This window comes from Camelina sativa, chromosome 8 (assembly GCF_030686135.1).
Source record: "Camelina sativa cultivar CO46 ecotype springtype chromosome 8, ASM3068613v1".
NCBI classification, from domain to species: domain Eukaryota; kingdom Viridiplantae; phylum Streptophyta; class Magnoliopsida; order Brassicales; family Brassicaceae; genus Camelina; species Camelina sativa.
Genome location: NC_141887.1, coordinates 5,562,844 through 5,589,326, shown reverse-complemented (window position 1 = coordinate 5,589,326; position 26,483 = coordinate 5,562,844). Strand labels below are relative to the sequence as shown.

Sequence of the window (26,483 nt, the reverse complement as noted above, 5' to 3'; positions counted from 1 at the left end):
ATCTATATATAAATAACTTATCATCATTGTATTCAAATTGTATTCAAATATAATAATAACAATCTGAAAAAATACCAACAATAGTTGCGATTTTTCGTAGTACATTTTCGTAAAATATATATTTATATATCTAAAAAGTTGCGTCTTTTTGATTGAAAATTTCAACGGTTGCATCTCTCTAAAAAGTTGTGTCTGTTAAAGTAGAGTTGTGTCTCTTACAAACAGTTGTGTCTATTCAAATGTTCACATCTTTGTAAATTTATATATAAGTGACTTCTCATCATTGTATTCAAATTTTCTTTATTTTATATTTTTGACAGAAATTTTTTACAGTTGCGTCTCTTTAAAAAGTTGCGTATGTTGAATATAGAGTTGTGTCTTTTACAAACAGTTGTGTCTATTCAAATGTTTACATCTTTAGAAATCTATATATAAATAACTTCTCATTATTGTATTCAAATTTTCTGTATATTTGTATTAGTTAAAAGAGAATTTGTTAGAAATGACGTCTCATCATTGTGAAAAATTTATTGCAGTTTGATATATTTTGTTAATCGTTCTAATATTTAATTATATTCAGTCTCTAGGTATACAACCATCTATTCATCGAGGGTTATCATTCTATTGGTATGAATCCAAACCGAAAATTTTGTTTTTAGCTGTTAAAAAATGTGGTTCAAGTTGGTTTTTCAGAAAATAAGAGCATATTGGCTTGTATATGTTTGTTTATTTTTTTTTTGTCACAAGTATATATATATATATATTTTTTTTTTTTGTCACAAGTATATATATATATATATATATATATATATATTTGTCTACTCCATGCTTTTTTGATTAGAAAACTAATTGTATTATAGAAAACAATATGGATTTCTATATTCTATTTTTTTTTAAAAAAATCTGATTATGAAATATCAAGGTAAAATTAAAAATAAAATATCACAGTTCGTTCTATTATATTTTCTACAGTTGGGAATATTCAGTTTATTGGGAGATGGAAAACCGGTGATCAACAGAAAGATTGACGGTTGAGATGATTGTCCAATAAACTATCTTGATGACAAAGATTTATCTACAACTTCATATAGGTTAAGGGAATTTGTATATTTAGTTCTAGTCATAATACACTCAAATTGAAATCTTAACAACAAAAGATACCGAATATGAAATATTATAAAATTTTGAAAAGGTTTTGGAACTGACTGCCAAAGAAAAAGAGGAGTGTGTGTGAGCAATGAACCCGGCCGTCCTTGGCCGACCATCTTCCTTAGACGCACACATTGTGATGTTATATCATACACCTAAATATTATTGTTATAAGTTCTAAGTATTATTCTTCCCCTCTAATATTTATTATATTATTTATTTATGTGTGACTCGGGATAATTAACCAGCAACTTACACAGAGAAAAATAAGTAATAAGTACATTCAATATTGAATTAACCATATATATATAATCTATTATAATTGCCAAAATGTTTAATGACTATAGGTTGTTTTATATACAAATATATTTCATCTATAAAACGATAGTTGTTTGTATTATATATTCATTTACAATACTGCCTTTATGAAAATAGATGTATTCTTTTTTATATGAATATATAACTGAGTTTTGATTCAAATAAATAAAAAATGTGATAATTTTCTGTTTAGTTATATTCAAATTTGAGAGGATTGATAATTTTCTTACTGATTGACTAAATAGTAATTTTTATATTCATTTTTTATGAAGTAAAAAGCGATTTTGGAAATAGAAATATGTTTGAGTTATGCTAAAAAGGATTAAAATAAGTAATAGAAATGAATTTAAACAAATCATTATGTCATTTTAAGAATGGTCCTCAATTAATATTTTTAATATTTGTAATTTATTATATGATTATTTAAGAGATTTATAGTGTCTTATACAATGTATTCATAATTTTATCATTTAAAACAAAATAAAAAATAAAAAAATAATCATTTACATATCATATTTGATAACAAGAGAATAAGTTGTAACGGTTCATAAAATATACAAAAATATGAATGTAGGGTTAAGAAGAGAAGACACGACTGTAGATTTCATTTATTCATGTGAAGGTTACGACGAATAAAGCGAACGAAATAACACGACTGCAATGTTATCTCATGGCAGTTAATCGTAAAAAGTTGTTTAATTTGATTTGTGTAGCATTGATAATTATTTATTTAATCATATGTGAAGGTAAGATTATTTTTTAAAGAATATTTTTCAATAAAGATATAAAGAATGTTTTAAAAATTTGTATGTTTTTGAAATTTTTATTAAATAGTTTAGGAATCCCAATAGTTTAATAAATAAATTTAATTATAAAAATTTTGTAATAAAAATTTTACTAAAATGAGTTCCCCGCAATATCGCGGGGGTTCCATACCTAGTTAATTTAATAACTAACTAAACAAAAGCTTATATTAGTTTACAAAATAATAAGAAAATATTTTTGAAATTATTTAACAGATTCTATTTATTGCTTCAGAAATCTTAGAAACAATTACAAACTATTTAGAATAATTATAATACTTAATTTTATTTATAAAACTAAGATTAAATATATGCACCCCTAAATCGTTTAATAATGACATATATATATTTTAAAACTAAGATACAACATTGCTTATATTTTAAAATAGAAAATATTATATATAATTTATTAAATATTTTTTTGCACTGCGCATCAACGTAATGACATCTTATTAAAATCTTAGAATTCACAAATATTATATTTTATTCAATATAATATATACAACTAAAAAAAACGAAAAGTTAAATAGAAATTTTTAAACACAACCGCTTCAATACGAATTTTGTTTTATTTTCCGGATTTTACTAAATTTATATGATTCATTGATTTGAAAATTGTATATTTTACCGAAGAGGGTTGAAATCAAAGTATAAAACTAATTAAATTATATGTAAAAAATTATAAAATATATTGAATAAATCAAATAAAACTTTTACTATTATTTTATAACTAATAAATTATAGTAAACTTTATGTAAATATTTCCCATAACTCTTGTTGTAATGTAACATCACCATTTTTTAATCTCACTAAAATCCTTAAAAAGTTCCAAATAGTAGTAATTAGGCCCAGCAAAATCCACTCAATATTTTTTTGTTTGTTTGTTTTTAATCCTTTTGTTGGACCAATCAGACAATCTCAGCAAAATTTTGACTGGTTGTTCGAAGAGGGGGGGGGGACTTTTGCACAAACCCCCAATTAAAGAGCGAGCGTTATACCTACCAAACATTCTAATCCCTTCAATGATTTCTTCTAGTAATTCTTACGCCTTGCTCTTCACATCTCCCTATCAAAATCTCTAGATTGGGGGGGCAGCAACGAATATGATTCAACCCTAATTTACAAGTCTCTTGAGATTTACAGTTTTTCACTCCCACAAGCGAAAGCAGAAACCCAATACCAAAATGGCCAACGCTCGACGATCTTCTTCCTTCAATCCCGCGACGGAGCAAGACAATGCTATGTAAGCTCAACCCCCAAGTCTTTTCCTTTGTGATGATTTGATCGCTTTGTTTCCTTCTCTCTCTACTCATAGCCAATTTTGAGCTTCAGATCCAATGCGTCTTTCTTTTTTCTTCAAATTATATTGCAGATTACTCAATTCTCTCTATTATGCAAAAAAATCATTCCAGTTTTTCTGATTGTAGGTTTCTTGATATTCTACATGAAGCTCCTCTCTTCGGTCATCGTCAATCTAGAAGTCTTGTTGGAAGCTGCATTTATCTGATCATACTGGCAAGTGCTTCTAAACTTACCTCAAGAGTATTTGTAACTTTCTTTTTATAAGCATTATGAGAAAACATGAGTGTCTGACTCTTTTGTATTTACTGTCTGTTAAAATTTTTAGGCAGGTTATGCTATTTTAGCAGTTGGAGCACCGTGGATACTTCAGTCTGTAGACTCTCTTATCCCCTCGATACTTTGCAGCTGCAATGTTGCTCTATTGATGTTAACAGGTAAACTACAATACTCCCTTTTTAAGCTTATTACTACAATCTTTGTTTAGAAGCAATTTCAGACTAAATTGTGGTATGCTACTGCCTAGTACATTTGTTAATTGGTCATGAGGACTACTGCAGGATATGTATAAAATTATCATGACTATTTTCTGCAACAGGTATGTTTCAGCAATACTTTGTCAATCAGGTCCAGAAAATACGCTTGCAGGTAATGTTTGTTCTAACCAGGCGGATACTGCTCGTTTTATTTATTTTCTAAACCTATGTAGTAGAAATGGGTCGATATTCTCTATTGTAGTTGTAGTTATTTCATCTAAATACCTTCTGAAAGAACCTTCTATTGCAGGGTTATTACAGTTTCAGTCAGAAATTGAAACATGTAGTTCGTCTGCCATTTGCCATCATGGCATATGGTAATTTTTGATGCTACTTTTCCAATCATATATTGTTACATATATCTATTTCTTGCACTCAATAAGGTGACTCTGTTTTGTTCTAGGGACTGCATCTATGTTGCTTTTCATGGTGTGGAGACCATACGTCAGTGTTCTTCCCATTTTTACTGTACAGAGGTCTGCAGCCTTCTTTTTAGATACTCTAACTGCTTATACATTCTTTTGAGTTTTCTGTTCTGTTCAGTTGATCACATTTTCTGTTTTTATTTTTTTTGTCTTCGACGATTATACGAATAAAAGGAATATTCTGACTCCATCCTTAAACATCTTCCAACTTTGCTAAGAAAATTACTACTATCTCATAATGAAACTCCTTATTCATAAACTGTTTTTATTCACGCAGGTGACATATTTGACTTAACATGTTTACCAATTCTTAGATAAATGCCTACAAGATGTTTATATTGATGCTATTGACTAGAAGTAGTATATAGAAGCTGACAATGGCTTTCTTATTTTTTATTTTGGAAAAACTTGGTGAAGGAACCTTTGTTTTGGCAAGGTCGAAAACGCTTACGAGCATATTAATCTTGCAGGTTCATCATGTCTGTTGAAGCAATATCTGCCGCTTCTTTTATGATTGTATTTGTTGGTAAGCCATACGGTCTAGAAATCATATTTACACTTTTAGGCATGCATTCAGCATTACTTTAGTGTCTCAACTAGAGCAGTATCCAAATCGATTCACTTTCTGTTTGTTAGATATATGAAATACACCAGGTTCAGCTGTTAAGCCTGGATACTTCTCTTAGTCTCAAAATTTCATGCCATGATTGCTAAGTGTCAGTTTTCATTTCTTGTGTACCTGACCCATAGAGCATAACTGAAATAATTCCATTGCCTCTGGGCTCTATTGCGATAAAATGCATGCTAAATTACCATCAAACTTTCTACACTCTATGGTCATATATTTGTAATTATATGTATCATGTATGCAGTTCTTACAATTGGCTATAGTTTGTGGTTGAATATCAGGAGATCACTGAAGTATCTTTAAGAATTGCTGTTCTGGGTTTCAGTACCTTTTTTGTTCTTAATGCAGAACCTGTCATACAGTGTATTCGAAAGAGCCATTGGCTAGAGCATAATGCATTCTTTTGTTACATTGTTCTGCCAGTTGTTTAGTAAGAGATTATGTAACTAAGTTATTATGCAGCTCTTCTTATCTGTGTTTTAATACTGGTAGGTTATGTTCGCCAGTATAACTCAGTTAACTCTCAGCCCGATGTCTTAAATTCACTGTATTCTCCCCTTCAACCAGCTGCTTTGGAGGGATTGAGGTACTTTCACAATCTCACTGGAACCTTATATTCGTAGTCGTCATGAATATCAAATTTAGCATGACAACCTTATAATGCCATGGCGATACTTATACAATTCTCAAGTCTTCAGTTTATTTTCTTGAAAAACAGATACCATGAAGCTGGTCGCCTTTCTGATCAGCAAATGGCTCTACTGCAATATCAGCGTGAGAATCTCCATTATCTCAGTGAAGAGGTGACAATACATGGAATATTTATCATGAGTACTTCATTTCTGAATCTTGATGCTTGTGTTATTTCTTACTAGTCTACAGTATCATACTAGTAATCCTACGTTCAATGCTCTTTCTAGTTCTTCATCATCCAGCCTAATTATATGCAGAATTATCCTGTGCTTTCGCTAGAGTGAGTTTCTTACCTCTCTCTTTCTTTTTTCTCCAGATTCTGCGGTTGCAGGAGTCTTTAAGCAAATATGAAACCAATGGTAGTAGCAGCACTCCTCAGGTTTGAACTGCTCCATTACAAAATTAATGACTCCTCATGCTAACAACATTCTTGATAATTTTCTTAAAATCCATGTATTTCCTTCCACTGTGATTTTAATTTTGCAATTGTTAAATGATGAACTTTCAGGTTGATCTGGCGCATCTTGTGGCTACTCGTGATCAGGAACTACGAACACTTTCTGCTGAGGTAAAGCTCAGTTAACAAATGATAAACTTGCAAATTCGCATGGTTAATTTTTAATTATCAACCTTGGTGGAAAACATATCATAGCTGATTGACATTTCATGGCTAATACTCTTTATGTGGCATCTCGAAATGGAGGATGATAATAGATTAAAATTGTATGTTTGCAGGTGGATCAACTCCATTCCGAGCTTACTCTTGCTCGATCTCTGATCTCTGAGAGAGATAGAGAGATACAGCACGTTCGGAATACCAATAATCAGGTTTGAGACTATTTATAAACATAAGAACATGAGAACATAACATACTCTCCACGAAGATCACAGTCACATCATGTGTAACAAAAAATGCTTTACTATGAAATCTTTTGCATCGACCAATTTGCAAGGGCTACACATCTTCGGATCTGTGAAATTAACTCAATCATCTTCTGTTTTGAAACTCCTAAAACAGTATGTTGCAGAAAATGAAAGATTAAGAGCTATTCTTGGAGAATGGAGTATGCGAGCTGCAAAGGTACAATCTTATCTTCTCTCTCGTTTGTCTTTTGTAGAGGCATGTCTTAGAGATGCAATATGATTCGTGAAAAGTCTATGTTAAATTATCATTCTATAGTTTCCTTCCTATATCGGGTTTATCGAATCCAAACCCTTTTGCGTAATATATGTTTTTGTTTTCTGAGGCTAACAATGTTAAACCGAATGTGTAGCTCGAACGAGCTCTGGAGGTGGAGAGGATATCAAATCTTGAACTGCGGAAGAAAGTTTCGGCACTAAGAGACCAGAGGCAGGTGGCATAAAAGCATATACATCATCTAGCTATTCTGTAACTCACATGGCTTGTAGACAAATATTTTGACACTATTTTGTAAATCTTTGTTGCATTTTTTCTTGAAATGTTTGATTAGAATGGAACTTTTTCTTTATGCATAATTTGAATGAGTTATGAAAAAATTGTAAATAAATATATTGTTGAAAATAAGTTTTCTCACGAATCCTTTTTTTTTGTTTTCTTTTTTTGTCAAAACCAAGCTTTTAATTAAAAGAGGGTTTAAACCGGTATAGCAGCCGGTTCAACGGATACATCGACTACATTCGAGTAGGAACATTCAGTAGCAGATTGATTACAAGAAGAATGTTTTCTCACGAATTCATACAAAATGACACCATATTAATTACTAGTGGTCTCCTCTTCCACACGGGTATGTTTTCGGTTCTAATACATTTTTCTAATTTTGTTTTCTGTGATATCTTCTGTTGCTTGCGGATCTTACCAATGACAGGTAATAAATAGTATTTAAAATTACATATTTATTGTTATATCAACCATAGATAAATTAGACTTCGATTAATTTACAAATAATCCTCTGTTTATAGGCTAGACGCTAGGCAGTAGGCACAACCTATCTATCCAACGACTAACTCCTTAATGACTTTTTCGAACAAGACTGGTATGTTGTAATATAGAAAACACTCTAGTCATTGACTTTATGTAAACGTGACAACTTGTCATTCTATTTTAAGAATTTTACAAAGCTCCCCGATACATACAGAGGACACCAAAGTCGTTATACTCGATCACCTCCTTTTGTTTCTTTTTCTGTTTTTTTTTATTTCCGGTTTTGGGGTTATTATATACTCACTCAAATCATTTCCTTGGGCAGACACAATGGATTTGGAGTCGGAGCTAGGGATAGTCATTTCTCAAGTGATATCTTTCTTTATCGATGAGGATTCGGTTTCGGAGTGGGCTTTGTTATTGAAATTACGTCCATCAAAGTTCGTAGCACTTTTTAGTCAACTAATCTCTCTCATCAAATCTATGGATTTGGATTCGCAACCTAAACCGGAGTCGGAACTCATTTCATTCATCAAGCAAATAATACATTTCGGCAACTCTATACCGGATGATGATTCGGGAGCGGAGTCTCGGTTCGTGTCACTCATTACTCGAATGATCTCTCTCATCAGCTCTACTGAATCGGATCCACAGCAGCCGGAGCTCATGTCACTCACCACTCAAATATTATCTTCCGCCTACTCACTGGATTCAGATTCAGAGCTCGTATCACTTATTACTCAATTAGCCAATGTCACGTACTCGAAGCCAAAAGCGAAACAGGATCTCGAGTCAAAGCTCATATCACTCATTACTCATCAGTTACTACCTCTCATCGACATTAGGTATTGGATGATTGATCAGATTTTGAAGATCGTTTCACACATCGCTCTTATAATTTCTCTAGTGAGCTCAATGGATCTCGACTCGCAGCCAAAGTCGGAGCTCATGTCACTCGTTACTCAAACAGTCTCTCTATTCAACTCTATGGATTTGGATTCACAGCCGTTGCCTTTAAAAGATGTCATAACAATCATTTCTGAAAAACTCGACCCTCGGATCATCTCTACAAATTCGTATGCGGAGTACAGTTCACTCTTTCGCCAAGTACTCACACTAGAGCCAATGCCAGAGCTTTTATTACTGATTCATCAAATACTGTCCCTCGTCGCCTCTATGACTTTAAAGGGGAAAAAGCTAATTTCTCTCTGCCCTCGAGTAGGAGAGGAAAGTTTCATGTAGATGAAGAAGTCTCGTTGAGGAGCAATAACATGTGGGACTGCCTTCCTCTCAACTGGAAGAAACTGAGGCTAGCAGGAGAAGTAGAAGCTGTACTCCATTTCCGCTGCCGAAACTGCAATGGCGAGAACCATAAAGAATATAACAAGGCTGCAGTTGAGATCAAACACCTTCTTCATCCAAAACATTCACTTCAGCTTGTCTTGTTGAAAGGGAAAGGAACCAGGGAATGTTATTGCTGTGATGAAGATCTCTTAAGGATGTTTTACTATTGCTCTGCTTGCGATTACGCTATGAATATAGCTTGTGTGGAGAAGCCACGAGTCTTGTCCATGGACTATCCCAAGTGGCATGAGCATACACTTGCTCTGTTTCCAAGAAACACTTCTTTAACTTGCAGCGTTTGTGCCTTGTCACATACAAGCTGTCCTTTTTATATATGCCCTCCTTGTGACTTTGTGGTTCATCAACGTTGTACCAGCTTACCACGTCTCATAAGGATATCTCGACATCCTCATCGTATCGCTTTTACACTTTGTTTTGAGCAAGGAGAATGGTCTTGTGGTGTTTGTCGTAGAAAGATCGATAATGATTACGGGGGCTATTCTGGCATCAAGGAAGGTTGTTCATATGGGGTTCATTCAAGATGTGCTACACAAAGAAACGTTTGGGATGGTAAAGAACTTGAAGGAGAGCCAGAAGAAGACATTGAAGAAGTTGAACCGTTTGTGAGGATAAGCGATGGAATCATACAACATTTTAGCCATCAACATCATCATTTGAGACTTGATGAGAACACATGCAGAGATTACGACGAGAATAAACAGTGTCAAGCATGCATCACACCAATATATTACGGTAATATCTACTCATGTATGCGATGCGATTTCATTCTCCACGAAGCATGTGCGAATTTTTTCCGCAAAATACATCATCCGATACACCCTCATTTACTCACACTAGTGGGAGGAAACAACGGTGTTATGAACCTTACGAAATCATGTTCAGCTTGTCCTTGGTTGTGCACAGCTGGTTTCTTCTATAGATGTGATGAAGAAGAGTGTTTATATTTTAAGCTACACGTGCAGTGCGCCGTGATTTCTGAGCCATTGATCAATGAGAGTCATATGCATCCCTTATTCCTTACATCCAAACCAGGGGAGCGGAGAACATGTTCAGTTTGCAAAGAGTTATCAGAACCTCATATTACAAATGAAACATTCAACTGTATTGAGTGTGACTTTGCTTTGTGTTTCAAATGTGCTACTTTACCTCAATACGTGATATACTAGCTCTTTCTGATGGTAAGGAGACAAGTATCGTCCCGACGTATTGGTGTGAACTTTGCGAGAAACAAATACTTCCAAGAGAACGATTTTATATGTGTGATGAGCCCTGTTGTATCACCCTACACATTAATTGCTTAATCGGAGAGGACTTATACATGAAGCCCGGTTCATCGTGGTTCTTCTTCAGCAAAGAGCTACGTGTTCTGCACAACAATCATCATATGTCTCGGCCTATTTGCACCACTTGTAAGAAACGTTGTTCACAAAAAGTGGTTTTCCACCATTATGGTTTAGTGTTTTGTTCCACATTATGCATTCGTGATTTGCAGTCTTAATGGTCATTGATGGTCATTGCTCTTGTTGTAAAAAAATCATATATAAATGTAGGGGATTGTTTTCACTCTATTGATTTATCTACTCGACACAACAAAATTATTTGAAGAAGGAAAAAAAAAAAAATATATATATATATATATATATATATATATATTACTCATCTTATCTGCACAAACACAAGTATACTTGATGACTTTGACGTATAATATCAAAAATAAAGCTTTTTGTTAATTTTTTTTGGGGGATACATAGAAAAACATATCAAAAATAATAAAGCTTATTGTTCATTTTTCTGGGGATACATAGAAAAAAGTGTGTGTTAAAAAATTAGATATCTTTCCATAATGGTATTGAAATATTTAATTTACTTTACAATTTTAAAAAATAAAAATTTGTTTCGATAATAAAAAGAGAAAATTTTAGATATTTTATGTTAAAAAGGGGAAATTTTAACCGACTTAATGGAAAATTACGGGAAATAATTAATCTCTCACGAAGGCCCACTAATATATATAGGCAAAGCCCAGCGTGGCTTTATTTTAGTTCTCATTCTCTTGCTTTCTTCTTCGACCGTCCTCTCTCTACAAGAAAAAAACCCAGCGAGCTCTCTCTCGCAATCGTTGAGTTTGTTCTTCGGCTTTTCTAGGGTTTCAAATTTTCCTTTCCGATCGGGTTTAATGGCGACTCTAGACTCCGACGTTCCTATGATTCCTGCGGGAGGAGCCTCTGGCAGCGCTGCTTCGTCTTCCACAAAGAAACCTAAGCGATTCGAAATCAAAAAGTGGAGCGCCGTTTCTCTCTGGGCTTGGGGTAACCGCACAAATCCTTAACAGTATCTTGATTTATGTCCTTCGATGTTTGTTTTTACGATGTGGATTTTGGTTAGGTCAAGTTTTTGATTGATCTTTTTGTTTTTTGGTTTCAGATATCGTTGTTGACAACTGTGCGATCTGCAGAAACCACATCATGGATCTCTGTAAGTCATAGAACAATCGATTGATTTGATAAATTTGTAACGATGGTGTTTTGTTGATCCTGAGATTGCTGGATTTGGCTTGCTTACTTTGTTCTTGTGTGTTTGGTTGTTGTTTTTAGGCATCGAGTGTCAAGCTAATCAGGCCAGCGCTACTAGTGAGGAATGCACCGTTGCTTGGGGTAAGTCTTGTTTCTTCTATTCTATTATCTTGATTGTAATCTTTGCGTTCTGTTTCGAGACTTGATTGGGTTTACAGTTGTCGCTATTGTAATTGTGTTATCTAGAACACACAGAATTGTATGAGAATTAGTGTTATGTGAAATTATCCTAGATTCTCAGAGTGTGTATGTTAGATCTTGCCATTGAGTTTTGCTTATATGGTAGCATGTCTTTGCTTTAGTTGAAAGGAGAACCTATTCTTGTTTTGTAGCAATCTAAATTGGTCCTGATTAGTACGGTTTATTTAATTTATGGTGTTTTAAAGATTTTGTGGAGAAAGATCAGATACTATTTATTGTGCTCGCATGCTTTTAATGTCTTGCATTGTGTTGTATCATTGAGGATGAATTAGAAACTTAAAGAATGACCAAAATCACTGCATTCTCAATTGATCCTGCTCTGGAAGTGTTTGAGAAATTAGGAAGTTTTCATTTAAGATATGTGATTGTGTGATTCTATAATGTGTATTTTGGACAACCAAGTCGAACTACATATGATGGTTAGTGCCTTTTCTAACTAAAGCCGCCTGATGTGGATACTTTCAGGGGTTTGCAATCATGCCTTCCACTTTCACTGCATCAGCAGATGGCTAAAGACTCGTCAAGTTTGTCCGTTAGGTAAGTGTTTCTCTGTTTAAAGCTTCTTTGACTAGTTTGCAGTTTTTGGTTTCTTTGTTAATTTTCTCGAGTTTTTAACAGATAACAGTGAGTGGGAGTTCCAGAAATATGGTCACTAAACCAAGGACTGTTACCCGCAAACATGTGTCTAATCGAGAAGATATCAGGTTCATCTGGTTACCGCATCCGCATATGATAACTAAGGATTTTCTCAGGGTTTTTCTTTTCTTTTATCTTTTTGTAATGTAATTCGCCAAGTTGTGGAAACAGAGATTCATTGTTCATTGAACCTATCATCGTTGTGCTTTGGGTGACATGGTTGATTTTCAAAATTAAAAACAAAAAATTGTCTTCAAAAGAATCCGGCAAAGAAAGTTTTTTAGTAGTGAAAACAATCAAAAGCCTATTTTTCCTGCAATTTTGCATATCCGAATACTTAAAAGTGAAATTTTATTTTAAGGCCAGTTGAATTATTCCACTTCAATCGAAAAACCCAAAATTTATTAAGTAAACTTGGTCTTTAAATCTCTAAACATCCATTTTATGAATTCTTTATTGTATTGGTATTTTGGCGGCTTCACTTTTCATACACCACAGACAAAATATGAATTAAATACACCGGATGGTTAATAGTTGAATACAACCAGTAGCTAGCTAATTGCCTGATTATTCACTTTAGTGAAAACAAATTCAATCCATTACATTGCTAATTGTATTATTTCAAACTAAGTTGATGTGTTTTCTTGTCAATTATTTTAAACGTTTAACAACAGATTATATATAGCTGATCACCAATTTACTTGTCCGTAGCTAATATAGCATGATTTCTTATAACTAGTAAAATACATTTATAAGAAAAGAAATCATACAACATAGAAAATTTAAGTGTCATATCATTATCAGAGCGTTAATAAAAAAGGGCCCTTTAAACAAAATTAAAGAAACACTGTTAGAGCTAATATATATAACTAAACAAGAAGAATCCAAAAATCAAAACAACTTGTAGATAGGCTTCATATCAGTAGGATTGTACAACCCAAAATTCTGTTCAGTTCCTTCTGGTTTCTGATTCTCGTTAAACGTCGCGAACAAAAACCCTTCAATGCTACAGTTTGGCCTCTTTGGTGTCCCTTTACCACTTTCAACATGTTTGATAAAGTTTCCGTTGTACCTAGCAGCGATGTCCGGTGTTGTTAAGTATCCATTACCGGCAGAAGGCCATCCGGTCTCTGACACAACCATGGATATTCTTTTCACCCCTTCTTTCTCCATTGCCCACACGAAAGCGTCAAAAATAGCATCAAAGAGGTTGGAATACTGCATTGGCCCGTCCTTGACCACAACATCTTTGGTGTTGAAAGTGGCATAATCGAGGCTGATGTTAAGAGGATTTGACGCGTAGGCGAAGTAAGGGTAGATGTTGACGAGTATTGGTGTATTCGTTAGAGACAAGAACTTCAGAACGGGGACAAGTTGTTCACACGCTTGGGGAGTGAACTTTCCCACGGAAGGTGGGTATGACTTTCCCAGGTTCGACATAGCCACCACGGTGCTTATCAAGATTTGAAGATTCCTCGACTTGACTAGGTTTGTGAGAGAGCGCATGACCGGAAGAACTTGAGGACCGATTTCTCCAGGAATGACTTCGTTGCCAACGGTTATGAACGTGATGTTTACGTCTGCTAAGTAAGGCTCGATGTTGGTTGCAAACCAGTGCTTAACAGCATCTTCGCTGGCCGCAAGAGCAGCCAAGTCTTGGTCCTTGATGCCTACGGTGACTCCAATATCTTGGTGGCTGCGTAAGGCGTTAAGAACCTCAGTGTTTGGGTCGAAGATTCGGATTTTAGTGATGCCTATGGACTTGTAAAGGCTGATCACATTGGCTGGAGACGGGAGGTTGTCTCCAAGGAGGCCGTAGTTTAAGCCGATGTTTGTTGCTGATACATTATTGGAACCGTCCTTGTTGTGTTTGAGCAGAACTGCTGTGCAAGAGAGCAGAACGGCCGTGCACGAGAGCAGTAAAAAGACAAATAATATAACACACCTCATAACGCAACTAGCTCTCGTATCTGCAAAATCAGTAGAGAGCTAAAGATCACCAATTTTGTTTAACCAAAATAACATATAACTTTTTTGTATGTATGCATGCACAAATATAAAGCTATCAGATGATCTTACTTGTAATATATGAACGAACGGAGACAGGACCAAGGAACCAAACTTGTTTATCTTCTCTGTTTTGTTGCAAAACGTAGGTTGTAGCCTTACAGGTTGTAGGTTTATTATATATATACACACACACATATTCCATATTTATTTAAATTGTACAGTTGCTTCTTTAATTTTGTTTATTATGGGTGATATTAAATTGTACAGTTGCTTCTTTAATTTTGTTTATTATGGGTGATATTTCATTTTATTTGATATCACTTTACTTGATTCTTTTTTTCCTGACGTTACTTAGTTACCATATCTAATTACAAATTTGGTATTTTCCCTTTTTTACCAATTAGAACTGCCTTTTTTTGTGTGTCTAGATGCAATGCCTTTTATAATTAAACTGAAAAATATCTAGAATTGACTAAAACTTAATGGAAAATTCTATCTATGAAATTGTCCAAGCATTCGTAATTTTTAAAAATTGTGAACCTCTTCATTCATCCCCTTATAAAATAAGGAAATAAAATCTGTATACATTATTATAAAATTAAAAATTTAAACCGCTCTTTAATAAACCCAAACCGATATATAATTTCGTTCTACTTGTAAAATCCAAACCCTAACCATCTCATTTGTGAACCCAAACCGACATATCATTTCGTTATACTTGTAAAATCTAAACCCTAACCATCACATTTGTGAACCCAAACCGACATATAATTTCGTTTTAATTGTAAAATCTAAACCCTAAATCTCATTTGTGAACCCAAACTGACATATAATTTCGTTCTACTTGTAAAATCTAAACCCTAACCATCTTATTTGTGAACTCAAAACGACATATAATTTTGTTCTAATTATAAAATCTAAACCCTAACCACCTCATTTGTAAATCCAAACCGACATATAATTTCGTTTTAATTGTAAAATCTAAATCCTAACCATTTCATTTGTAAACCTAAACCGACATATAATTTTGTTCTAATTTTAAAAATCTAAACCAAACCAATATTTAACTTTCCTTAATTAAAAGTATACAGAATTTGTTTTCTTAATTTGTTTTGCTTTTTAATTTAATTTTAATTTATTTTTTAAATAAAATATTAGATGGAAGATTCTGATTGGCTGAGAGAAAAGGGGTGAACAAAAAGGTATCTAAGTATTTTTCAATCTTAAATAGTTGACAGAAAAACAAAACTGAGGTATCTATCTATGGGCTAATAAAAACTATATCCAACTAAACCTTCCCGTAATAATCTTTTCATCCAAATAATCACCCTTCACATAAATTAAAGAAAACAAAATTTATTACATATTTACACAAAGCTAAAAAGGAACAAACAATGTGGAAAATAGAATTTCAAATGCCATTACAAAGCCAACTCTAATAAACCAGTTGAATTTGGCTTAAGATATCTTTTAATCGAAAGAAGAAAAAAAAATTCTATTCTAAAAGGGATGTTGTAGTTAATCTTGACCTTTTTTTGTTGTCTACATCTCAAACAGAGAGTCCTCTATATGATTTGGAGGCGCAATGACATGCGAAATTATGCACTTCTCTAACAAAATTGTAGGTTTCAACCGTAATTAATACACGCCATGTCAGGCCACAGGCGTGTGAGTAGAAAAGAAATAAAACTACAGTTTCACTGATACGTTTCGTTCGGTTTTGTATATCCCCCTATGGTCGTCAGGTTGGTTTTGGAGTCTTTTGACCCAACCAGTAAGAAACAACATTGGACAGTAAAATATTTTTTTATCTTAACCTTTTTGATCATACAGACGACACTATCGGCCCCTATTTCGTTAGTTATCAAACGCTCGCCAATAATTTATAAAACCCATCGATGAGCCGTAAATGCTAAAACTTCAAGAACAGGAAGCAAAATTTTGAAAAGAATCAAGGATACACGTAAGCAAACTAGACAACATTATATAATTTCCAGCTTTTGCAATTTTTTTTTTTAAGGAAGTAAATAAAGAAGCAGCCTCCTTAAAACATATTCCACAATTGATATTTGAGATTCATTTCATAGAGGCACAAGAAGTACCTGTGGAAGTATTTACTTGAGCTGGAAAAAAAAAAGAAACGGTATACCAGAGAATGACAAATAAATAAAAAACACAAAACCCTTTAGATGCATCTAGACGACGATCACAAGTATTGTTCATGTATCCTTGCTCTGTTCTCTTCCCACCACAGTCTCGCGTGCATCTCTCCAAATCTTTCCCGGCTGCAATGCCAAAAGAAAACACAGTTTTTTGAGTGATGTTACACTTGTAATTAAGCCGGGTTTTGAAACAATGTTAAGGAAGTTTTTTTTTTGTAATTACCTGAATCTGACTCTTCTAAGCTCTCTTTTCCCACCAGGTAAAACTTTAATGGTGATATAAACGCCAGGCTCATCTTGCTCCACCCATTCATTGTCAGCATCACTCGCATTGCTTACCGACATTTCCTCTGACCGTTCTGCATCTCTCGACGAGCTGCTTCTTATAGAAGCATCCATTGAAGAAGTTTCTGTCTTGGCTCCACTGATGCTTGAAACTTTAGGAGTTGAGTTGAGCATACCAGAGTCATAAAACTGCTGGCTTTGCATTGAGTTATGGTCCAGTGAATCCGAGGATGAGTAAGCCGCCAATCCAGCTGGACGGTGGATGTTACGAGGCAACCGTTCTTTGTTTAGAGGCGGTGTTGCGGGAGTGTCCTCTGGATGGAACTCCACTTTTGCATTCTAAATCAAAAAGATGTCCAGAGGAGTTAGTGACTAATCACGGGTTTAATTTGTCAACCTGATATTAGTGAGAAAGCTAATTACCTCGTCTTCGGATCTAGGTGGCGTGGGAAGCGGGAAAGCTTGGCGGCTGAGTTTTTGAACATTGTAAAGTTCCATTACTTTGTCATAGTTATCTGCCCACCATCGTTGAGCTTGTAACTTGTTGAACATGTCTCGGCTAATCAAAGACAAATCAAAAACACAAGTGAGACGATTACATTTTGGAAGCATGTCTAATTTTTCTTCAAAATGCTACTAGGAAAAGGTCATGATCTAAGAGTACAGCAGTCAAAGAGCAAAAGATGAAACATTGAAAACCCATAAGTTAAGGAGTAAATTGTCAGATTAACCCCGGTAATTATTGTTACCAGCTAAACCTAAAGTTCCCTATAATGTATGTTCAAGTGTAATTTACTGGAACAACACACCTTGGCTCACTTAGATTTTCTGACACATGAGATTCTAAGTTAAATAAGAAAAAATATTAGTAAAAGAAGTGACTTTTAAACCAGGACCAGAGGACCAAAGTGGGCACACTAACGAAGGTGGATTAAAGGGAGATTTGACAAAATAACAGCAGCTAATTCAATAAACCTTTTGACATATTGAACACATAGGCTAAGGGGCTAGAATAGAGAGTTGAAAACAAGAGACACAGATCCAACCTTTTGAATATTGATTGGATCTTTTTCTTTCTAAGAAAATTGTTAGTTTAATGGCCGGGCAATAGTAAATAATCAATCAAAATTTCGTGGATATAAAGGAAAACAAAAAATCATGAAGGACGAAATAGCGACAACAATGGTCAAAGCTAATAATTAGGAGATATGATTGTGCCCTACACAGTAAAAGAAAAATAATTGGGAAGGTGGGTAGGAGAGAATTTCTCAAAGCAAACTCAATTTTTTTTTTGTTTAATTTCTCCAAAAGTTATATTAACTCATTTGTTTTTGTTTACCAAAACCAGAACTAAACAAAAGAAGAAGAAACACATGTACCAGAGGACTGTTTAGGACTCAACCTAATCAGGGGATTGAAAAGATAACATCAAATTTGTAAACTAAACGAAAGCCTTATTATGATCACATAAGTCATAAGAGACCAAAAAGAAGGTTTTGACAAAACAAAAAAACAGACAGTAGGTGATAGAAGTAGAAGAAGTGTGAATAATTATAGTACGAAAGAAGACAAAGAATCGAAGGAAGGCAGAGACAAAATACGTTGAAATTGTCTTGTCTTTATCAATAGGCGACATAGGAGTGAACGAAACTGTGCTAATTGCTAAAGGCTAAAGCTGTTTGCTTTTTTTTTTTTTTTGGTCTTTAAGAATAATTTATACTACTATTTTTGTCTTTTGGAATAATGGGAAGAACTATTCTTTCCTATGCTGCTCTCCAACAACAGCAATAATGTGATTAACAGGACAAAGACGCGGAGAATAAGGCACTCATGGGCTCAATAAAACAAGATTTTTATATTTTAATAGTAGAGGAAAACGTTAAGAAATGGTATTGGTGAAAATGATTAAAATAATATAAATGAACCCAAACAATGATATTGGAATGTTTGATTGAACTAAATTAAAGAAAGAAAACATATGTAGCATCTACCAACTCCATAAAGAATCAAGTTTTGGCAAACTTGTTAGTGACACAACATTCTAGAGTGATTTCATTTATGTTTAAAATCAAATGTAAAAGAAAAGTCTTGAAGTTTTCATGTGAACTGGAAATTATTGATATTGAAGAAAAACAAAAAGAGGAAATATAAAATGATAAAAAAAGCAAAAAAAAAAGAGAGAGACAGAATGAGAAGAGATGACCCAAGGAAAGCACTTTAAAAAGGGGAACACCCCAATATATATTTTGCTTTTTGGACCTTTACGGCCTTTGCTTCTCATTAGTCATTAGGGCATGATTACTAAGGGTTACTCATGAAATTACTTTAAATAAAAAAATAATAAAAAGAAGAGAGAGAAGAGAAATCAGGAGTAATCGATCCTTGCTGGAGGACTGGGGGAACCGTTTCTCAGAATTAAATAGAGATGTGTCACTTACTTATTGGTACACCTATTAAAAAATGAATATATATAATAATTTCTTTTTTTTTAATTTTCTGAGAAATTTTCATCCGTTTCTCGAGTAAAAATGGTCTTAGGCGTGAAGCGTTACAGTCGACAACTCTGGTCCCATTCTCTCTATTTTTTTTTACCAACTTTTTTCCCCATTCTCACACCCACAATTTACCCCTTCTTCTATAGTTTAATACTCCAGTATTGGGTGAATCATTTTAACTTTTTTACCTGAGGTAATACGTTTTACTTACTGTCCTAACTTTTTAGTTTAGAAATAAACCAAAACTACTTGTGGCGATTTTTACTTAATTTAAACACTAACATACTGTATATTCCAAACTCAATCAAATTAAAAAAAAAAAAAACATTTTTTTAATTTTAGTAGAATAGCTTTAAAACCTGAATTATTAAGATCAAACCAAAAGAGGAGAAGAAGAAGAAAAAACGAAAAACCTAGTTGGGCCCTGGTATTTTTATTTCCTATAATAAGAATTTGTGTTATATTCTAATCGTAAATTCGAGATACTATACTATTGTATTCTTAGAAAATTAATAATAATAACTAAGTAAATTTCTACAAAAAGACATGGCATGATTGTTAGATTCGTATGCTCTAGAATTTTAGTTATTATCAACATATGTTGCCTAGACATTGAACTCCACAACAACAACAAAAATCATACTCGTAAAACATTATCTACGCTAAATTCAATATATAATATATGTATATATCCATTTTTAGAAAATACTAGCATTCAAAGATTTTCAGATTGCACTGATTTTATAATTAAAAAAAAAAATCAGATTGAGTTCTGCGTTCCTAATAAGAATCAAGCATTTTCGGAACATTCTCATAAAATCACGACCAAAAAAAAATAAACGTGCTAAATTCTTTAAAGGAAAAAAAAAAAAAAAAAACGAGGCAACGACGAAGCAAAAGTAAAAACCAACCGTAGGATCAAAAACTAAACAGAGTCAACAAAAGAATCATAACCGTAGATATATGAAGAGAGTAATTAAAGTAACGTACCTGAAACGTATCCGTTTGAGATCATTACCACCGCCGGGAAGAGAAACGAAGGTAATGAGAACCCCTGGCTCTACCTGAGCTACCCATTCTTTTGGCTCTTTCTCTTCCACGATCACTATCGGGTCGACCCGGTTCCTCCCACTCGCCGATTTCGGTGTCGCTTCTCCGCTCGATATCCCTTTTAGCCTCGCTTCCATCTCTTTCCCCCATACCCTAGGCTGCTGTTGTTGCGCCGCCGCAGCCGCCGTGGAGTTGATCAAGCTGTTTGATCTTCCGTATAGCATTTTGAACCGTTGCTCCGATTCGAAATCCGACTTTACCGACGTTGGACTGTTCCTGATCGGTCCTTGCACTTGTCCCTGACCCTGCGCCGCCGTACACGGCGTACAATGCCGGTATGCTCCCGAAGCTTTCAGAGCCATGTCTTTGAGCTGAGATTGAATTGATGAAAATACCCTCCATCAGAAGAGAGAAGACGGAGGAGGAGAGTGAGTTTGATTTAAAATTTAATTTACCTGAGATGTTAAAGATTTGGCGTGTTTGGAATCCGGATCGTCGGGTTGACCCGAAGATTCATCGCCGGCTCGCTTCGAACGAGCTATACACGTCAGCATTTCCCGGCGACTGGCTTGGTCTTTGATTTGATTTTTTTTTGTTTTCTCTTTTTTTGGATACGGAGAGAGAGAGAGAGAATGGTGTCAGTTTCTTCTACTTTGGTTTGTTTTTGGCTTTGTTGCTCTTTTTATGTTTTTTGTTCTGTCTCACTCTCTTTTTAATTGTTTAATAATCTTGTGCTTAAGAAACTTTTAACCGGGATTACCGGTTCCATAAAGGTTCCGAATCTCTCTCTCTACGGTAATTACGCAATTCGGTGGTAAAAAAATAATGAAAGTAAAAAAGTAACAAAGGTTAAAAGTTTTGGGTGTCTAGCAAAAAAAAAGTTTTGTTTACTGATTAGCTAAAACATGTCAGTAGGTTAAGAGACTATATACATGATTGTAGTCTGTGGATTTCAAACTTTCAGATGTATCAAAGGTCGTTTCCATCATCTAACGCAAGTAGTCAAGTGTGCTTGCAGGATTGAATTATCGAGGTAATGCAAAAACTCTTGACTTTGACTTTTGAGAAACCTAAAAAACGAAAGATATTTATGTGCGGCTCTAAGCTATTATACATCACAATAACTAATAGTTGTTCTTACTTCTTAGCATATTCATTCATTAAATGTGTAATGTATATAGCTAGAGTGTGTTGTTTGTTCATATCATAACGCTTCTGATTGCAACTTATCTGACATTTAAAGATAGCAATGTGACAAATAGCAAGTATATGTTTATGTTCCATTCCGACAAGATTTATAAATATGTGGTGTCTTCGTCTACTATACATTTCATGTGAATGATTGATCCAACCACTCGAAAATTACTAGGGTACAAGTATTTTCTATACACAAAGATACATTTAATTTTCACAACATACGACGAGCACTTACCAATTTTTTTCTCACATAAGAATTTTTTTATTTAAAAGATGATTCGACTAAAATTATCTCTTCCTTAATTTGTTTCAAAGTTTATGATAAGCCCCATTCAAAGCGTAATTAAGTACAATATTGGCGCTTAGAACACTCGTTGGTTTGACTGATTTTTGTTGTTATTGTTGTCAATGATGTAATGTACTAAACTAGAAACTAAAACAAGTCTTGGACCACCCTTGGCCAAAACATTTAGTTACAAACAACTCTTCCATTTCATTTCATTTTTTAAATTCTTTTTCGACCAGCCACTATGGTCTTGTTCTCGATTTTGATGTTCTAAAACATTATACTAGTGACACTGAGATTTCAAGGTAGGCTTTTGGGAGGCATACGCATATCTACTACAGTTTACAATCATGGGTTTCAAAAGTCTCCACACTACATACACGTAGTTGCAATTTCCATCAATAAAAAAGCTGAATGAAAAATTAACTTCAAGAATTCAACAATCACGGGCTTTTAGTTATAAAATATCTAAATATGGGCTTTTAATTTCGGCCCACTAAGACCTTCTCCGTCACAATCCGTCTCAGTTCTCTCACCTGTAAAAAACTATTCTCGTGTCGAAGAAGAAAAGCAAAATCCACGAGAGAGATACAGATAGAAAGTGGAAAAGGTGCGTTTCGATCCCGCTGCTTCTGTTACGGACTCGGATTCGGATTTTGGAATCTGCTCCTCGAGCGGAAACAGAGGAAAATGGTGACGTACGTGAGCGCGTTGTTCTACGGAGTAGGAGGGATAGTCGTCGCCGGAGTGGCGCTGCTCGTAGCTTTCCAGGAGAAGCTTGTCTACGTACCGGTTCTTCCTGGTTTGAGCAAGGCTTATCCGATCACTCCCGCTAGGCTCAATCTCAACTACGAGGACGTTTGGCTTCAATCATCCGATGGCGTACGCCTCCACGCTTGGTTCATCAAGATGTTCCCCGATTGTCGAGGTCCGTTTCTCTTTTTATTTTATTTTTGAGTTTCTCGATACTGCTCATCGATTCAGTAGTTTTTTTTTTGTTCTGGTAGATTTGGTTTATGCATTTCGGAAAGCTTTTGAATCTACCGAAATTTGGGGATTTTAGGTCTTGATGTCACTTTCTTTAGCTAGGTTTTGGTCTCCTTTTGTCAGATTTGTGATATTTTGCTGCTTTTTTTAAGCTAGTTTGGAACTTATCAGCTACTCAAATGCTAGGTGGTAGCTTTAGCTTAACTGGAACGAGTTTGAGGCTCCGAGTTCTGATAGTTGATATTTTGGTTGTTTTCTGTGCAGGTCCGACCATTCTATTTTTCCAAGAAAATGCCGGAAGTATCCTTTCCAGAGCTATTTCGTGGTCTTTGTTTGTTTAGTATATATGTGTATACTGTAAGGAGTTTCTGTGTCTGTTTGGTTTATAATTTTTACGTTTTATGTCTGTTGGCTGGGACCTCTTTGTCTTGTAACGGCCTTGACCTTAGACCCCCAGACATCGCTCATCGTCTGGAGATGGTTCGCATCATGATACAAAAACTGAAGTGCAATGTATTCATGCTTTCATATCGCGGGTTAGTTTCATTTAGCTGGTTTCTGGTCTATCTCTTATCTCAAATGTTTGCTTTTTTTTGAGTCTAAACGTTGGATCTGTTAACGTAATGTTGATTGAATTTCCTGTGCGTAGCTATGGGGCAAGTGATGGTTATCCTTCACAACATGGACTCACAAAAGATGCTCAGGTTTGTTTGCTTGTCTCCCTAAATCTATCCAGATATTCTTAAACTCTTCTGTTTTGTTTCCTTGTATATATTACCCATTTTCTTGTTTGATACTTTTGTTAGGCCGCATTGGATCACCTTTCTCAAAGGACTGACATTGATACATCTAGAATAGTTGTATTTGGAAGGTCCCTTGGGGGAGCTGTTGGAGCTTTGCTTACCAAGAACAATCCAGATAAGGTAATATTAGTAAATATTCTTATTGGCAGCATGTTATGAGTAGAGGAAATGTATAGAAGCAGAGATAAGAGAGAGGCCGCCATCACTGTGGATGTTATTGTTTAAAGAGAAGTATTATTCAGAGTCCGTCATGGTTACAAATGAGACTAACCAAGGCTTATAAGGCCTAAAGGCACCCTCTGCACTTCTCTAGGGGCCTGGTTTGCATTGCTTCTTATCAGTATCTGAGATTATTACTCATGGTCTTTGGCAGAAAACCTGGAGGCTGATTGTACAAAATTTTCTTGAATAACTCATTAGTTAGATTCTCGTCACTTGACATCAGAAATGATCTGCTCGGTCAGTTCTATCGAAACTTAATTATTTATTGTGAAAAAGTTTAGTCATCTGGCATAATTTTATGGGGGTGGGGTTCGTTTGAGTTTTGTGACTGGCCTCCTTTTATTAACCTCTCTGAAACTTACTGTTATATGCACACGAACTTTATCCTTCTCATAGTATTTCTTGGTAAATGATTTACAGATGCCTTGATTAGTCGCATATTCTTTTTTTCTTGTTGTTTCTATTTTCAGAACTTCATTTGATATCTACACGTCAAATGGTTGTATGCTAACCATTTGTAAATGTCCTTATATAGGTATCTGCATTGATTCTGGAAAACACTTTCACTTCCATTCTTGATATGGCTGGCGTTTTGCTGCCGTTCTTAAAGTGGTTTATTGGAGGAAGTGGTACGAAAAGCCTGAAGCTTCTTAATTTTGTTGTACGCTCCCCCTGGAAAACAATTGATGCTATTGGTGAGGTAAGAAGCAGTTGTAGACTCTAGCAGATTTATCTTCAGATGGATTCTTTTTTGTTTACGGTTTGCATATGCCAAAGAAATGACTCAAACAATCAGATAAAATTGTGTTACCTTAAAGACCTCAATATATCCCATGCATTAATGTACACCACGAGCTGACTGATTGCTCTCTGATTTGTTCCATGGATTTAACTTAAAAGGGGGTAAGGAGGGAGTTTGATGTCCTGCAAAAAATATGTCCCTGTTAGATTAATGTGTCATCATTTGATTGTCTGTAGCAACCCGTGATAAACTAATCTTGAAACAATAACAGGTCAAACAGCCGGTGCTTTTCCTCTCTGGACTGCAAGATGAGATGGTCCCTCCATTTCACATGAAATTGCTGTATGCGAAAGCAGCTGCCCGTAATCCTCAGTGCACCTTTGTGGAGTTTCCAAATGGGATGCATATGGATACATGGCTTTCTGGTGGTGACCTTTACTGGAAAACAAACGTGCAGTTTCTTGAAAAGCATGCGGCTGAGAAAGGAAGGACGATAGGGGTAAAATCATTTCCCGAAGTTTAGAAATAATGTGTCTTATCAATGCTTCTTGAGATTTTCTTTTGATGTTTTGTTCCTGAAGTAGAAGTCTAAGATTGGCGTTGGTCTATTATCTGATGACAGGAAGGTAAATGAGTTGATGATGTTGTGATTAGAGGAGGATTTGACTCACTTGGCTCCTACAACTGCAACTTGAAACGACAGTATCTTTATAAGGCATGTTTATACGTATGTTGCATTTGGGAGTGATAGATACAACCTGTTCTGAGAGTGAGATATTGGAGAGATACTTTGTAAGCAGAACCAGCTAGTGGAGATGGCAAATGTAGGTTAATCAGATGCATTTGCTTCGTCTCATTTTTGTTTTTTTTTTTGGTTATTTTTTCAAGTGTTGGTGTTTCTCTCTCTGATCGTAACCATTTTCCTCTGAATGATCATTGCTGTGTAGATGATTGAGAAAGTGCAAAGACATGGTTATATAATTAAAATCTTGAATTTGTCTATCATATTTTTTCTCGCGTTTTTTTTTTGTATTAATCCAAAGAGGCAAAGATCTTTAAAACTGTTGGAGTAACGCTTTCATCATAATCGATTGTTTAACTTGATTGTTGCCAACAGTCAATCTTGCTAGCTTTGTGTCGCTAAATTGAACTAATATCCTTACATATGCCAAAAAAGCTCATAATATAAGCTGTGACGAGTTCTTGAGTCTGTCTCAACTGTTTTTTTAATAAATGCTAATCTGAAGTCAATGGCTGGTAAAATGAAGATAAAGTTCCATAAATACTGGGGAAAAACATGAACTTGGTGATATTTATCGCATGTGTCGTTGATCCTCGGTATAAGATGAAGTACGTGAGTTGGCTGATCCGTGAAAGTTATGGTGGGAGCGTTGCTGAGGCCATGATCGAAAGTATTCATACTCTGCTTGAGAAGATGTATCAAGTCTATGAAAGCTATGCTTTAAGCTCTACTACAAATACTAACCAAGTGCCAAGAGGAACTAGTAATTTAGAAGAAGTGGATGTGGTTGGAAGTTTTGATCTTGATTCATTGATGGATATGCATGAAGAAACAGAAGCAAATTTGGTTTTTAAAACAGAATTGGAGTGTTATCTAGCTGATGATTGTGTTCCTAGGTCTGATCCGGATTTTAATATATTGTTGTGGTGGAAGAAAGCAAGTTCAAAGTTTAAGATTCTCTCCTTAATGGCAA

The 26,483-nt window shown here is 34.7% G+C and overlaps 4 protein-coding genes and 2 pseudogenes across 8 annotated transcripts; 4 read left to right on the top strand and 2 right to left on the bottom strand.

Moving 5' to 3' along the window:
- The first annotated feature begins 3,056 nt into the window (after window positions 1–3,056).
- Window positions 3,057–7,394, top strand: LOC104706403 (protein FIP1). Of its 2 annotated transcripts, XM_087461801.1 has the most exons (15): window positions 3,057–3,105; window positions 3,220–3,513; window positions 3,698–3,789; window positions 3,902–4,006; window positions 4,168–4,217; window positions 4,356–4,422; window positions 4,509–4,581; window positions 5,001–5,056; window positions 5,651–5,744; window positions 5,877–5,961; window positions 6,168–6,230; window positions 6,360–6,419; window positions 6,587–6,679; window positions 6,870–6,932; window positions 7,126–7,394. In XM_087461801.1, the coding sequence occupies exons 2-15, from the start codon at window positions 3,455–3,457 to the stop codon at window positions 7,213–7,215; spliced, it is 1,050 nt and encodes a 349-aa protein (XP_087317927.1). In that variant the 5' UTR covers window positions 3,057–3,105; window positions 3,220–3,454; the 3' UTR covers window positions 7,216–7,394. The 2 variants fall into 2 exon arrangements, with proteins under 2 accessions (XP_087317927.1, XP_087317926.1); XM_087461800.1 differs by lacking the exon at window positions 3,057–3,105 and having other exon boundaries at window positions 3,169–3,513.
- A 677-nt stretch (window positions 7,395–8,071) lies between these two features.
- LOC104709251 (uncharacterized) lies at window positions 8,072–10,687 on the top strand (annotated as a pseudogene). The gene has a single exon (XR_015563881.1). The product of XR_015563881.1 is annotated as an uncharacterized LOC104709251 (transcript).
- A 451-nt stretch (window positions 10,688–11,138) lies between these two features.
- On the top strand, window positions 11,139–12,788 carry LOC104706402 (RING-box protein 1a). Its single transcript, XM_010422591.2, has 5 exons — window positions 11,139–11,428; window positions 11,544–11,594; window positions 11,714–11,773; window positions 12,359–12,430; window positions 12,512–12,788. Exons 1-5 carry the CDS (start codon window positions 11,296–11,298, stop codon window positions 12,547–12,549), a joined length of 354 nt encoding a protein of 117 aa, XP_010420893.1. The 5' UTR covers window positions 11,139–11,295; the 3' UTR covers window positions 12,550–12,788.
- Window positions 12,789–13,419: 631 nt separating this feature from the next.
- On the bottom strand, window positions 13,420–14,485 carry LOC104709250 (putative glucan endo-1,3-beta-glucosidase BG4 pseudogene; annotated as a pseudogene).
- A 2,018-nt stretch (window positions 14,486–16,503) lies between these two features.
- LOC104706400 (protein Brevis radix-like 4) lies at window positions 16,504–21,241 on the bottom strand. 3 transcript variants are annotated; one of them, XM_010422590.2, is made up of 5 exons: window positions 20,987–21,241; window positions 20,472–20,902; window positions 17,410–17,545; window positions 16,925–17,325; window positions 16,504–16,824 (listed from the first exon to the last, which is right to left on the bottom strand). In XM_010422590.2, the coding sequence occupies exons 1-5, from the start codon at window positions 21,083–21,085 to the stop codon at window positions 16,746–16,748; spliced, it is 1,146 nt and encodes a 381-aa protein (XP_010420892.1). In that variant the 5' UTR covers window positions 21,086–21,241; the 3' UTR covers window positions 16,504–16,745. The 3 variants fall into 3 exon arrangements, with proteins under 3 accessions (XP_010420892.1, XP_087318219.1, XP_087318220.1); XM_087462093.1 differs by lacking the exons at window positions 20,472–20,902; window positions 20,987–21,241 and adding an exon at window positions 18,366–18,638; XM_087462094.1 differs by lacking the exons at window positions 20,472–20,902; window positions 20,987–21,241 and adding an exon at window positions 18,033–18,355.
- Window positions 21,242–22,547: 1,306 nt separating this feature from the next.
- On the top strand, window positions 22,548–25,773 carry LOC104706395 (alpha/beta hydrolase domain-containing protein WAV2). Its single transcript, XM_010422587.3, has 8 exons — window positions 22,548–22,942; window positions 23,266–23,301; window positions 23,459–23,537; window positions 23,651–23,705; window positions 23,808–23,924; window positions 24,562–24,726; window positions 25,040–25,267; window positions 25,391–25,773. Exons 1-8 carry the CDS (start codon window positions 22,705–22,707, stop codon window positions 25,400–25,402), a joined length of 930 nt encoding a protein of 309 aa, XP_010420889.1. The 5' UTR covers window positions 22,548–22,704; the 3' UTR covers window positions 25,403–25,773.
- The last annotated feature ends 710 nt before the right edge of the window (window positions 25,774–26,483 follow it).